General features: G+C 39.4%; 1 protein-coding gene across 5 annotated transcripts in view; it reads right to left on the bottom strand.

Moving 5' to 3' along the window:
• Positions 1-14229, bottom strand: part of C6H1orf168 (chromosome 6 C1orf168 homolog) — a 117819-nt gene that overhangs the window by 19398 nt on the left and 84192 nt on the right. For 2 of the 5 annotated variants that reach the window (XM_021096577.1, XM_021096578.1), the window contains exons 10-15: positions 12864-12975; positions 12727-12767; positions 8147-8210; positions 6388-6486; positions 3292-3320; positions 1828-1888 (exon numbers count right to left, since the gene is read on the bottom strand). In XM_021096577.1, coding sequence (XP_020952236.1) covers positions 1828-1888; positions 3292-3320; positions 6388-6486; positions 8147-8210; positions 12727-12767; positions 12864-12975 — 406 coding nt within the window. Of the gene's footprint in view, positions 1-553; positions 1889-3291; positions 3321-6387; positions 6487-8146; positions 8211-12726; positions 12768-12863; positions 12976-14229 lie in introns of all 5 variants that reach the window. The other 3 variants (XR_002345173.1, XM_021096580.1, XM_021096579.1) reach the window with 3 other exon arrangements.

The following is a 14229-nucleotide window of genomic DNA, read 5'->3' as shown; positions in this document are numbered from 1 at the left end:
GTCTTAAATAATGAAAGATAAAATCATTAACCAAACAAAAAGTATGGTAAAGTGTGTTTCAGGCAGAACAGTTCTTTTGTTTGTAAACTCTCACCTCTTTGGATATTTATCTGAGGCCTTCCCCAGACATCTACTTTAAAATGACTATCAGTCTCCTTTCAACACACATACCATATGTCCACTCTCTTTCAAAATATCCCAAGTTCCAATGTTTAATTATAGCTTTTAAAATTAATTTGTTTCTCCAGTCAGATAGGAATTACATCTGTTTTGTTCACTGTTTTGTACTCAACACTTAGCACAGTGCGTGGCATATAGTACATGCTCAGTAAATATTTGTTGAATGAACTGATGAAGTTGGAACAAACATGAAGGTTTAGAAATTCTGGAGAGCTTGAGTTCAAGAAACACCCAATAGTATAGGATGGAACATAGGAATGGTGGGTGAGTGGGAAGTACAGGTGAGGCTGAGTTTGCCAGGGGCTGGATCAAGAATGAATTTTGTCTTCGTAAGCAGTCTGGATTTCATTCTGAGTGATAGATGACCACTAACCATTTTTAAGCTGGTGACTGGTGGGGTTTGTGGCATGATCCCATTTGTACTTTAGAACATTTGGAAAACAAACTCAGGTGGAGGTGAGGTGGCCATTCAGGAAGTCATTGCAGTAATCCAGCTGAGAAACAAGGAGTGCCTGCATTGTGTCTGTGCAGTGGGGATGGGGAAGCAAGAACATTCTGAGTTACTACAACAGAAGAGGGTGCAGGCAGCAAAGAAGGAGTCAACAACAATGGGGGGGTTTGGCTTGAGCCACTGTGTGCCTATTGAAATAATCACCAACATAGAGATTAGAAGAAAGGGGTCATATTTGGATGGGGATGGTTGAGAATATGAATTAGTGTACAATCCTGAGTTTCAAATAGAGTTATATAACAGAGTTACTAAAGTGGAAGAGAGAAATCTGACCTCAAAATTGTAGCTTTTGATATCATTACCATAATGATCTTAATGAAAGCCCTAGATGTGGGTGAGACCATTCAAGAACATAAAGGAAGAATGAAAGAGAATTGACATAGGAAGTCTGAGAAGCACATAATTTTAAAAGAAATGAACAGCAGAATTAGAATTAAACCAAAACCAACCAAACAGGAGGAGCAACAGCCAAAGATGAGGAATAAGAAATAATAACATAAGAGACCTGGGGAAAAGTTAATATTTCCTTCCTTTGAAGGATGGCATCCACAATTTAAGATACTACAAAAAAGCCAAGTAGAATAAGGACTTAAATGTAACCACAGGATTTAACAAAGAAGTTATCAGTGACCCTATCAAAACCAAATTTGCTATCACGATAGGAACCTAGTTGGAGTGATCTTGGAGAAATGTATCCGGGATGAGAGCCCATTTAGTTGAGAGGGAAAGGACAGATAATACGTAGCTAAAGAGGGAGCGTAGGGTTTCAGGATGGTTTATTTTCTTTGATACATTTTAGTTATTTAGGCTTTGAGAACAGAGGTTTTGTCCGGTAGTTCTTGCCATCCTCCATAGGAGGTTATTAAATAAATATCTGTTGTGTTGAAATGAGTTTCAAGTCTATAGATTCAAAGGTAAGAAACAAAGCTCCAGTGAGTTTTGAATCACCTGCCATTGTTAGGGCATCTATATTATTCATCGTTTCTCTTTCCTCTTCGTTGGGGGAATATATCGTAACTTGAATTTTCACCTAGTACCCAGGGATCTGAAGAGGTGGCCCTCTGACCATATTTAACAAAGCATGAGGCAGTGGGTTAAATACCCACAGGGATGACCGATGAAACACATTGACTTACTTCGACTCTTTTTGATTTACGTCCACATCATCATAGATAATAACTTCCTGAGACCTAAGTTCTAGGGTCAAGATAGGATCAAAATAGTCATTTATTAGGTAATGGTTTATACAATCCCCAACTTAATTTTCCAGGTGCATTCCCAAGCCTGTTTTTATCAAAATCGGATCATAGAATATAGGTTAGGCTGAAAGGATCAAAGAACAAAAAGAGTATCCATTTAAGAAGAACATCACTGAAGCATAAAAAAAAAAAAACAACTGGGATGTCTTAGTATTTCAAACACAAATAAATATATTGATTTGATTTCATGCAGATTTCCAGAAAATATGAGTTGCTGAAAGGATCGTTTTTAGACGAGGTTCCCATTATCCTGGAACTGGACAAAGATATTACACTGCTAGAAAAGTGTAGGGGAAAACAACAACTTAATCGAATATCAATGTTCATTTTTCTCCCATGATTTTTATTTCAAACCTTTGACAACTTCTTTATATTAATCTTGCATAAAATTGAATTGGACTTAGTATATAATCATAATTACATATATTCAGTTTAGCATATTCACATTCCTTGGTGCTCTTCATAGAATTCCATAATGTTCAAGTGACTCACCACTTGAATGAATTAGAAACATTTTGGCATGATTATTCACAATTCATATTCAGTTATTCATAAATCTGGATGGGGGTACAATAGCTAGCTATTCGAAGCTGGGTTTTTTTCTTTTACGTAGAGCAAGGATATTTTGGGAGACCTGTGATTATACTAGGTATATATAATCATTTGTTATTTTGTTCAGCAAGCTCATATTTGGGAAATATAATATACATTTGAATTGCCAAGTCAGAGTAAAATCAAAGTAGCCGCCCTTGCCATAGCCCATAAGCAAAAACTGACAACAAAACACACAGCCCTTTCTCATCGACAGATTCAACTTCCTGAACATGCACTGAGAGCAAGCACACTATGCATCAGGCACTGTGCTAATTTGTGCCCTACTGTTTTCACGGCCAAGCAAAAAATATTCCAATGACCTTTCCTTGATTCAAGTGCAGTATGTGTATTGCAAAGTGATTGTGTTCAATTCACTATGTTTTGATTAGGGTGATCTGGGCATTAAGTCCTTCAGTAGGTTATGTGGTATAATGTAAAATGTGTGAGCTTTGTATTTAGAGACTTGAGTACAAATCCCAGGTCACCAAAGTATGGCTGTGACCTTCATAAAAACAAGTGATGCATCTATTTCTCTGGGATTTTAAAAGGCCTGGTATATAGGAGGCACTTGAGAAATGTTACTCATCTTTCCCAAAGTAAGGAATACTCTTAAGTAAAATGTCTTTGATTTTCACGTATCAATTTTTCCTTAACTATGGAATGCAGGCAGGATTACTACTCTTTCTCAAGCCCTGAATGTGCCAATACTAAATAGTTTTGTGCCAGCAATAAGTGAATGTCACTTACCTAAATCAGGCAGCGAAATGGAAAATGCACTGTTAATTGACAAAAGACACAAAAGGGTTAAGGAAAAAAAGCCATGTTCAAAAATATTAGCTGATATATCTCAACATCTTGATGACTAGGCTTCCTGATATAGATGCTTTTGGGCAAAGATATGAAGCAAACTTTTCCTGTGGCTTTGTTCTGATCACCTCCCTGCTCTTGTAAATGAGATAATTTATCTCCAGTGATGACCTGCACCCCCTTTCCTACACTTGATGTTAGCCAAAAGGCCCAAGAAGCTACACCCCCTTTCCTAACTAGACAATATCAGGCTGTTGCACAGCCCCACCCTTCTCGGTCCACAAGTCCTAGTTGTGCCTCTAACCTTCCTAGATGCCAGTCAGATACATCCAGTGGAGAAATACGGTGAGAAAGAACGACCCTCTGGAGACACTGGACCATGACTATGTATATGTTTAACCAGAGAGGTGACCTGAGGGGACAATTCCAGTCCACATGGAAATGGGAGAGGGTCTTTGGCTCAGGTACATGGACTGGTTTTCCTCAAATTTCACGGTTAGGTAGATCACATGGAAGGAAGTACGATGTGGTAGAAACAAAAATCCGTGTATTTTAAGCAATTTAAGTTCAGTGCTCTAAGTATTCTGAGGACACTGGGCCAGGCCCAGGTGCTGCATCTACAAAATGAGCAGACACAGTTTCTGTCCTGAAGTTGCTCAGGGTTTAGGGAGGAGGACCAAAAGTAAATTAATGTAACTCTCTGTGATAAAAACATAACAAAGGACAAAATAATAGCACTAAATACCCTTTATGGAGGCCTTAGTTTCTCCATTTCTAAAATCAATCCCATGGAGTTCCCATTGTGGCTCAGCAGGTTATGAACCCCACTAGTATCCATGAGGACTCAGGTTTGATCCCTGACCTCATTCAGTGGGCTAAGGATCTAGCGTTGCCAGAAGCTGGGGTGTGGCTTGGATCCCACATTGCTGTGGTTGAGGTGTAGGCCTGCAGGTGTAACGCTAACAGGACCCCTAGTCTGAGGACTTCAGTATGCTGCTGGGGTGGCTCTAAAAAGACCAAAAAAAAAAAAAAGTTTCATTTTCAGGGTTGCAACCTTGTTCTGAAAATAAGACAACAAACTAGGTGTTGATGGTCAAGACAAGAGCCTTCCAACAAAAGACTCAACAAAAGGCAAACTAAGAAACAAGGGAATAAACAAAGTTCTGTATTATATGGGTAAATCTCCATGCTATTAACTGAAAAATTAAGGTAGAGAGGCAGATTTTGGCAAAATTTAACGGGAAAAAATCTTTTTAGACCTTTCTAAAACTGGACGATTTCTCTCTGCAGGTAGTAAATTTCTGTTTATAAAGTGCACAGGCCCAGAGATTTGGCTTCTTAGGAAATTTTCTGAGAAACTTGTGTAGTTGGTCAGACTAGGTAATATGGATTTCCCTTCCTACCTTTAGATTCTCTGACTCTAAGAGTTTCTCAGTAGTATGAGTAGATGTTACAACATGTGCATGGGATGTTATGGGAACCCAGAAGAGTAGCAGGTAATACAGGTTTTGGAAGAGGTGTTCATGGAATGCATCCCAGAAGGGATAATGTTTGACCAAATTTAAGGGAAGACTAGAACTTTGATAATCAAAGAAGTTGGGGAGAGGCAGGTGCATTCCAGACCAATGGAATGTCATGGTTAAAAACAAGGAAGCATGAAACACCATGGCAGACACATACACACAGGAGTGAGGGTGAGAGTAAATCTGAGTGAGAGATAGAGCCCGATAAGTAGGTAGGGACCTGCCAGAAAAGTATTCACTTGCAATTGAAAGGGATTGGATGTTTGTTCTGAAATTTGTAAGCAGTCACTAAATAGTTCTAAGGACAAGGAAGTAAGATTTGCATTTTTAAAACAGCATTCTCCCTTGGATCCAATTTTTAAGGGATTGCAGGTATGCTAATAATGTTTGTCAGGGCATCTAACCTGCTAAGATTGGGGTCCGCCTTTAGTTCTTCCTGACCACTGGGGCTGGACTCCCTCCTCTTCCGTGGTCAGGACTCTGATCTTAAACCCCATATTCTGTTGTAACTCTTGGTAGATCTAGATCCAGCAGATGATTAGGCACACTCATGTGACTCTGAGGTTTTATAAATGAAAAGAACTTCAAAGGTACAGTAACATAATTCTGTGTCAATATATGTAATGACCTGGGGCAAATTATTTGACCATTCCCTGCCCTCATAAAGTGCAGATCTATGTCTATGTGTTTCTCTCTCTCTCTCTCTCTATATATATATATATATATATAGAGAGAGAGAGAGAGAGAGAGAGAGAAACAGAGATGGAGCTGGACTCCCTCTTGGTAGATCTTATGTAAGATTGAAGAGAGAAGTGCCTCCAGAGACCCCAAGGGTACCTTCCACTCTAAGCAAGAGGAAGCTTAGTCACTATGGAATGTAAAATGCAAGTGATTTGCCCATGGTTGCACACTGAATAAACAGAAGACCTGAAACTAGAATCTAGAACATAGCCCACTTGTCTCTTCTCTTTTGAACCTTCCAAATTCCCATGGGTAGTGGATTGATCTCACAGTGTCCCTTCCAGGTTCAAGATTCTGAGATATATGGTCCATTCAGCTAAAACACTCATCTTCCCTCTCCACCCTTTGCCTCTCTTAAGAGAGGCAGATTAGAACCTGGAAGTGTAGAAAAGTAAAACTGCTGGAACTTGTAGGGCTGCAAAAGCATAAAAGGACATAATTAATAATGTGGCACTCAGTAATATCAGGAATACATGTCAAGGATGATGAGCAAAGTTTCCTTCCCGGACTGTATTTAAGGCTTTTCCTCTACCCTTGTTTACGACCTCTTCTCATCAATTTTTTCAAAAGGGATATTGTCACTTTCCAACTGGCATCAGTGGTGTGGGTCACTCAAATATTGGCAAGGAGATAGGTGATAACCAGGGCCTTTGGTTCTAGCTTCTGGTACCCCTTCACTAGAGAAACAGGATGGATGACATCACCTCTGTAACTACCAAGCTGGCACTGCTAATCCTCTCCTGCAAAGAGAAATAAAAAAGGGACTTTTTACCTTATATTTTCTTTTGACTTGGTTTTCTTCATTTTAAATCTGTCCTTTTCTTTCTTGAAGAATCTCTGCAGTCTTTTAAGTGCTTCTTTTCCATCTAAACTAAGAGGAATCAGAGGATATAAATAATGTGTTTGAGAGAGTTCTTGAGATGGAAGGCTGTTGCAGTACAAAGGTTCAGAGACTTCAGTATCATTTCTAAAACACACCCCACTCAAGGAAGATCAAGAAGATGCCTTATCAGCTTCTGTGCTCTTACTTTGAATAAGTGTGGATATGAAGTAGCATATACCAGCTATAAAGGGAATTACTATATTTCAGTACAAACTTTCATCTACTCCAAATGGTCTGTATTTTATAGAGTTTATGGAGCAAAGTCTTCCTTTTGGAGAAGATGATTCAGGGAACCAGAGTTTACAAACTGTACTAGAAATACACTATAGAAATTCCTGGCTCCTGATTCATATCACTAATTTTTAATTTATGGACTGATTATATAACAATGATGGCAGACAAAACATTCATCCAAAGAGATACATGCACCCCTATGTGTACTGCAGCACTATTCACAATAGCCAAGACATGGAAACAACCTAAATGTCCACTGACAGATGAATGGATTAAGAAGATGTGGCACATATATACAATGGAATACTATTCAGCCATAAAAAGGACAAAATAATACCATTTGCAGCAACATGGGTACAAGTAGATATTCTCATACTAAGTGAAGTAAGTCAGAAAGAGAAAGACAAATGCCATATGATATCACTTATATGTGGAATCTAAAATATGGCACAAATGATCCTGTCTACAAAACAGAAACATCATGGACGTGGAGAGTAGACTTTTGGTTGTCAGGGGGGAAGGGGAGGGACTAGGGTCGATGAAGAGTTTGGGGTTAATAGATGCAAACTATTACATTTAGAAAGGATAAGCAATGATGTCCTACTGTACAGAACAGGGAACTATATCCAATATTGGGATAGAGCATGATGGAGGATAGTATGAAAAAAAAGAGGTGTGTGTGTGTGTGTGTGTGTGTGTGTGTGTATGACTGGGTTACTTTTCTGTAAAGCAGAAATTGAAGGAACATTATAAATCAAGTATAATAAAAAGTTAAAAAAAAACAAAGATAGTACACTGCCTGATTGGGGATTAAAATGTTTCCAAATATGCTCTTTTTAATGGGGGAGTTAGGAAGAGGGACTGATACACCCGCATCATCCCACCCAGCACAAATGCCCTCTTCTCCCTTCAACTCTTAAACTCTGTGCTTTTGACCACTGCTGCTTTCCTTTCCACTATGTGCTCCTAATAATTAAACATTTGAACAAATCTTATCCTTGGACACTGAGTTATTAGGTATTAAATTAAGCACACATCCCAGAGATAGCCTCATTAACTTGCAAAGACACAGTTAAGTCATTACCATTGATTTCTTCCTGGAAAAGCAACCACAGAATCAAAGCACTTTATTGATATTTATTGCTCCTTTCTCACTTATTCCCTAACACAACATCAAAGTCCTCTACTCTGGGAGATGGATATTTTCTCAAAAGAAAAAGCAATGTGATTAAAAATTATAACATATGATTGTACACAATTACAAGTACCCCGTTGATCACAATGTCATATTACAATATCTTATCTCCACTCTCGGTTCAAATCCTCCTTAAAGATGGGGGTCATTTCTTAAACTTTGGTTTTCCTAAACCAATAAGAAATACCTTAGCTGTGAAGGCAAAAAAGAGAAACTCACTCTATTGTTGGGTAGTTGCTCTTTGTTTTGTAGACATTCTCATACATTTCTTCACTATTTTCTTCTGAAAGTAAAACAAAATAAAAAAGCTGTTTTCATTTACTATAATGGCAATAATTCAGATTGATATTTAACACAAAATTATTGGATAAGTACCAGGTTCTATGTACTCTGATCTTTTCTTTAGTAAGTAGTTTTAATGGAACCATATGCACTGGTTTTTACAAGCGTGTGATAAAAAATAATTAACCTCTATAAAAGTATATACAAACAAAATATTTGCTTCTACTCTGTTTCCAAGTCTGATCAGATTTAGTTAAAGGAAGTTGGTTTAATGAACAGAGCCCTTCCTTCTATTCTCCCTCTTTGCTGGCTTAACATATAACAACCTGTCTGCTAAAGAACAAGCACTGTGCTGAATGCTGGGGAAATAATTTTGAATAGTCCTTCTTCTCATAGCCTGGCTTTCACCTAGTCCAAAATGTAAGCTTAAAACACAGAGATATAGTTTGAGTATACCCGGCAATGGAGGATTTTCAAGAACTTGAATCACAATGAGTTTAGGAGAGTCACTTAACTTCTGTGAGCCTCAGTTTCCTCTTTTTAAAATGAGGGTACTGGAGTTGCTGTTGTGGCTCAGTGGTCAACAAACCTGACTAGTATCCATGAGGCAGGTTCGATCCCTGGCCTTGCTCGGTGGGTTAAGGATCCAGTATTGCCTGTGGTATAGGTTGCAAACTTGGCTTGGATCTTATGTGGCTGTGGCTGTGGCATAGGCCAACTGCTACAGCTCTGATTTGACCCCTAGCCTGGGAACCTCCATATGCTGCCAGTGTAGCCCTAAAAAGACAAAAAGTAATAAATACATAAATAAAATTAAATAAAATGAGGGTACCATGTTTAATGATCTCTAAGATTCTTTCTCCATCTAAAATTCTGATATTCTGGAAGGTTCTGTGGCTCAGCAGTAAGAAGCCCAAGAAGTATCCCTGAGGATGTGGGTTCCCTGTGGATGTTGGCCTCAGTCAGTGGGTTAAGGATCTAGCATTGCTGTAAGCTCTGGTGTAGGTCGAGTACACACCTCAGATCTCACATTGCTGTGGCTGTGGTGTAGGCCAGCAGCTGTAGCTCCAGTTTGACTCCTAGCCAGGGAACTTCCATATGCTGCAAGTGTGGCCCTAAAAAAAAGCAAAATAAATAAATAAATAAAATTCTGATATTCTATGAAGGATAAAAACAACCAGAGTATCATTTGATTACCCCTCCTCCATTACCTTTTCACTCATTCAACAAATATTCTTTGAATAGCTAACATGTGCCTGGTACTATAATAGGGGCTAGGGAAAATGGTAAGTATAAAGAAGAAAACCATCTAGGAGGGAAGACAGTCATTAATCAAAGAATCATACACATATAGAATTAAAACTTGGAAAGTGGAGTTCCCATCATGGTGCAGTGGAAACAAATCTGACTAGGAATCATGAGGTTGTGGGTTCAATCCATGGCCTCACTCAGTGGGTTAAGGATCTGGTGTTGCTGTGAGCTGTGGTGTAGATCACAGACACAGCTCAGATCCTGTGTTGCTGTGGCTGTGGTATAGGCCAGCAGCTGTAGCTCTGATTCAGCCCTTAGCCTGGGAACCTCCATGTGCTGCGGGTGCAGCCCTAAAAAGCAAAATAAAATAAAACTGGGAAAGCACTATGAGAAAGAGGGTTATGGTACTACAAGACTGTATACTTAGGAAAATATTCCCTGGGGAATAATGACTGAGCTGAGATCAGAAGAAAGATTAAGAGTCACTTAGGCTGAGAGGCGGCAGGGAGGAAAACACTGCAGGAAGTGGGAATAGCATATACAAACACCCTGAAGTTGGAGCTTAGCATGTTAGAGAAGCTAAAAGCCAGCATGATTAGACCTCATAGTTGAAGACTGAATAAAGTGTAAGAAAAGGTTGGGTCAACTCAAGGTCTCTAGACCATGTTAAGGATGATCTTAAAAGGTATTTGGGGAGTTCCCGTCGTGGCGCAGTGGTTAACGAATCCGACTAGGAACCATGAGGTTGTGGGTTTGGTCCCTGCCCTTGCTCAGTGGGTTAATGATCCGGCGTTGCCGTGAGCTGTGGTGTAGGTTGCAGACTCGGCTTGGATCCCGCGTTGCTGTGCTCTGGCGTAGGCCGGGGGCTACAGCTCCGATTCGACCCCTAGCCTGGGAACCTCCATATGCCACGGGAGCAGCCCAAAGAAATAGCAAAAAGCCAAAAAAAAAAAAAAAAAAAGGTATTTGGACTATACTGCAATGCTATAATAATCAAAACAGTATGGTGCTAGCACAAAAAACAAAGATCAGTGGAACAGAATAGCCCAGAAATAAACCCATGCACCTATGGTCAATTAATCTAACAAAGGAGACAATGAAGAAAAGATAGTCTCTTTAATAAGTAGGAAAGCTGGGAAAACTCCTAGAGAAAGCATAGGCAGTATACTCTTAGACATAAGTCTTAGCAATATTTTTTTTGGATCTGTCTCCTCAGGCAGGGAAACAGAGGCAAAAAGAAAAAAAATAAATACCTAGGAATAATCTTGACCAAAGAGGTGAAAGACTCACATGCTGAGAACTATAAAACATTGATCAAGGAAATTAAAGAGGATTCAAAGAAATGGATATCCCATGCTCCTGGATTGAAATAATGAATATCATTAAAATGGCCATAATAACCAAAGCAATCCACAGGTTTAATGCAATCTCTGTCAAATTACCCATGACATTTTTTTTTTTTGTCTTTTGTCTTTTTTTTTTTTGTCTTTTGTTGTTGTTGTTGTTGTTGTTGCTATTTCTTGGGCCGCTCCCGCGGCATATGGAGGTTCCCAGGCTAGGGGTTGAATCGGAGCTGTAGCCACCGGCCTACACCAGAGGCACAGCAACGCAGGATCCAAGCCACGTCTGCAACCTACACCACAGCTCACGGCAACGCCGGATCGTTAACCCACTGAGCAAGGGCAGGGACCAAACCCGCAACCTCATGGTTCCTAGTCGGATTCGTTAACCACTGCGCCACGACGGGAACTCCTTCATGACATTTTTCACAGAACTAGAACAAACAATCCAAAAATTTATATGGAACCACAGAAGACCCAGAATTTCCAAAACAATCCTGAGGGGGGGAAAAAAAGCAAACAAGCAGGAGGCATAACTCTCCCAGACTTCAAACAATATTACAAAGCTACAGTAATCAAGACAATGTGATACTGGTACAAAAGCAGACATACAGACCAATGGAACAGAATTAGGAGCCCAGAAATAAACCCAGAGTCTTAGAGTCAATTAATCTTTGACAAAGGAGGCAAGAATGTAAAATGGGAAAAAGTCTCTTCAAGTGGTGCTGGGAAAACTGGACAGCTGCATGGAAATGAATGAAACTGGAACACACACACCCTCACACCACGCACAAAAATAAACTCAAAGTGGCTTAAACATGTAAACATAAGACAAGACACTATAAAACTCCTAGAAAACAACATAGGCAAAATATTCCCTGATATCAACCATACAAAAGTTTTCTTAAGTCAATCTCCCAAGGCAATAGAAAAAACAAAAACAAACCAATGGGACCTGACCGCACACCAGTCAGAATGACATCATTAATAAGACTACAAGTGACAAATGCTGGAGAGGGGGTGGAGAAAAGGGTACCCTTTTGCATTGTTGGTAGGAAAGTAAATTGTTACAACCACTATGGAAAACAGTATGGAAATACCTCAGAAAACTAAATGTAGAACTACCATGTGACCCAGCAATCCCACTTGGGCATATATCCAGAAAAAAACCTTCACTGAAAAAGATACATGCACCCCTATGTTCACTGCAGCATTATTTACGATAGCCAAGACATGGAAACAACCTAAATGTCCGTCGACACGTGAATGGATTAAGAAGATGTGGTACATACACACAATGGAATACTACTCAGCCATAAAAAAGAACAAAATAATGCCATTGGCAGCAACATGGATGCTACTAAAGATTCTCAAACTAACTGAATGAAGTAAGTCAGAAAGAGACACATACCATATAATATCACTTATATGTGGAATCTAATGTATTGCACAAATGAATCTATCTACAGTAAAGAAACGAACTTATGGACTTGGAGAACAGACTCATGGTTGCCAAAGGGAGGGGGAGGGAGTGGGATGGACTGGGAATATGGGGTTGAGTAGTCTCAAACTATTGCATTTGGAATGGATAAGCAATGAGATCGTGCTGTATAGCACAGGGAACTATAGCTAGTCACTTGTGATGGAATATCATGTAGGATAATGTGGAAAAAAGAATGTAAATAAATGTATAACTGGGTCACTTTGCTGTACAGCAGAAATTCACATAATATTGTAAATCAACTATAATATAATTTTTTTAAATAAATGCACTTATGCACACATACCTTGAACCACTTCTATTAGCTTATCATCATCCCACCCAATTGGAATTATTAAAAATATGTAAACATAAGATTCTTTACTGCTAATCAGCCGTAGAAACTTAGCAATTCCTACTGGTGTTTCAAATGTCTCTATACTTACCATTATCTGAGGCGAATGAGCTAGAGAAGTCTGACTTTGATCTGTGGGGAGAAAAGATACAATGCCCATTGACCTGTTGTATTGTACTTTTAAAGTTTCATCACATTCATCTCGCTGAAGGGCTGGAATGTACTTACGCCTCTCTCCTCGGGCACTCAACATCATCATACGTCTCTGAAATGGAACTTGACCTAAAGGCTCCTGGGCCTGGAGTTTCTTTAGTCATCTCCAAGGCCTTCACATACCCACCTGCAAAGAAAACAGAAAATGCCCCAAAGAACATCTCATTAACTGTTCTCATAATCGCATTCACACACATCACTAGCAATGGAGGCAAGAATAGGAAAAGGCTGATAAGGGGTTAATATCCAAATACATCATAAACTCATACAACTTGATATAAAAAAATAGCAACTTGATTAAAAAGTGGGCAGAAAGCCTAAATAGATATCTTTCCAAAAAAGACATACGTACAGATGGCCAACAGGCACAAGAAATGATGCTCAATGTCAACCAAGGAAAAGACTAAACATGCTAACAGTGGATTATATATAACCTTAGCATGTATGATCCTTTGGGAAGACACTTCACTTTGCTGAGCGTGTCATGATTCTCTCAAATTGGGATGACGAGAGTAACACCTACTCTTGTATGATTATGGCAGAGATTAATACATCTTTACAAAGGATGCTAATTACCCAGTAAACCAGTGACTCCTCCTCCTTCATCAATGGTTCCTCCTCTAATCCCTGACTTCAAATGTTGATGCCTTCCATGGTGCAGCCCTGGGGCTTCTCTCCCTACGTTTAGATGACTTTAACCAGTCTGTGGCATTTTTTTCTTAAAGTAAAATTTCTCAGACAAGTTGATTGAGCCCCTGTCAACCTTTATTATTCATTAGTGATAGAATCAGCTGGATAGTGTGCCAGGTGGAAAAATGCATAGGGATTGTACAAATAGCTAGCCTGTTATAGGCAGGAGCTGGTTTATTTCACAGAGTCATAAACCTGTCACGACCATAAAACTGCCACTTTTTATCAGTTGGCATAAGTTAGTATTCAGAGTATGGGTGACTCAGAACCATTTTCAGGCATGAACCATTAATCAGAAATAAGTAATATATCTGAGAAATAAACAACAAGCACATTGACTTTTGTCTGTTAAGTCAAAGCACCAAGCAACAAGGTTTACAAGACATCAATTAGCATATAGGTCCCAAACCATCTTGATGAATGTCAGCTCCCAGAGACATAAAGGCCCTGCTTTTTCTTTTTCTTTTTTGTCTTTTTAGGGCTGCACCCACAGTATATGGAGGTTCCCAGGCTAGGGGTCGAATTGGGGCTGTAGCCGCCAGCCTACATCAGAGCCACAGCAACACCAGAGCTGAGCCACATCTGTGACCTATGCCACAGCTCACGGTAACACCGGATCCTTAACCCACTGAGCAAGACCAGGGATCGAACCCATAACCTCATGGTTCCTAGTTGGATTCATTAACCATTG

The sequence above is a fragment of the Sus scrofa genome, chromosome 6, assembly GCF_000003025.6.
Source record: "Sus scrofa isolate TJ Tabasco breed Duroc chromosome 6, Sscrofa11.1, whole genome shotgun sequence".
Taxonomy (NCBI): Eukaryota; Metazoa; Chordata; class Mammalia; order Artiodactyla; family Suidae; genus Sus; species Sus scrofa.
The sequence above is the reverse complement of the archived record's forward strand: the minus strand, read 5'-3'. Positions and strand labels throughout refer to the sequence as shown.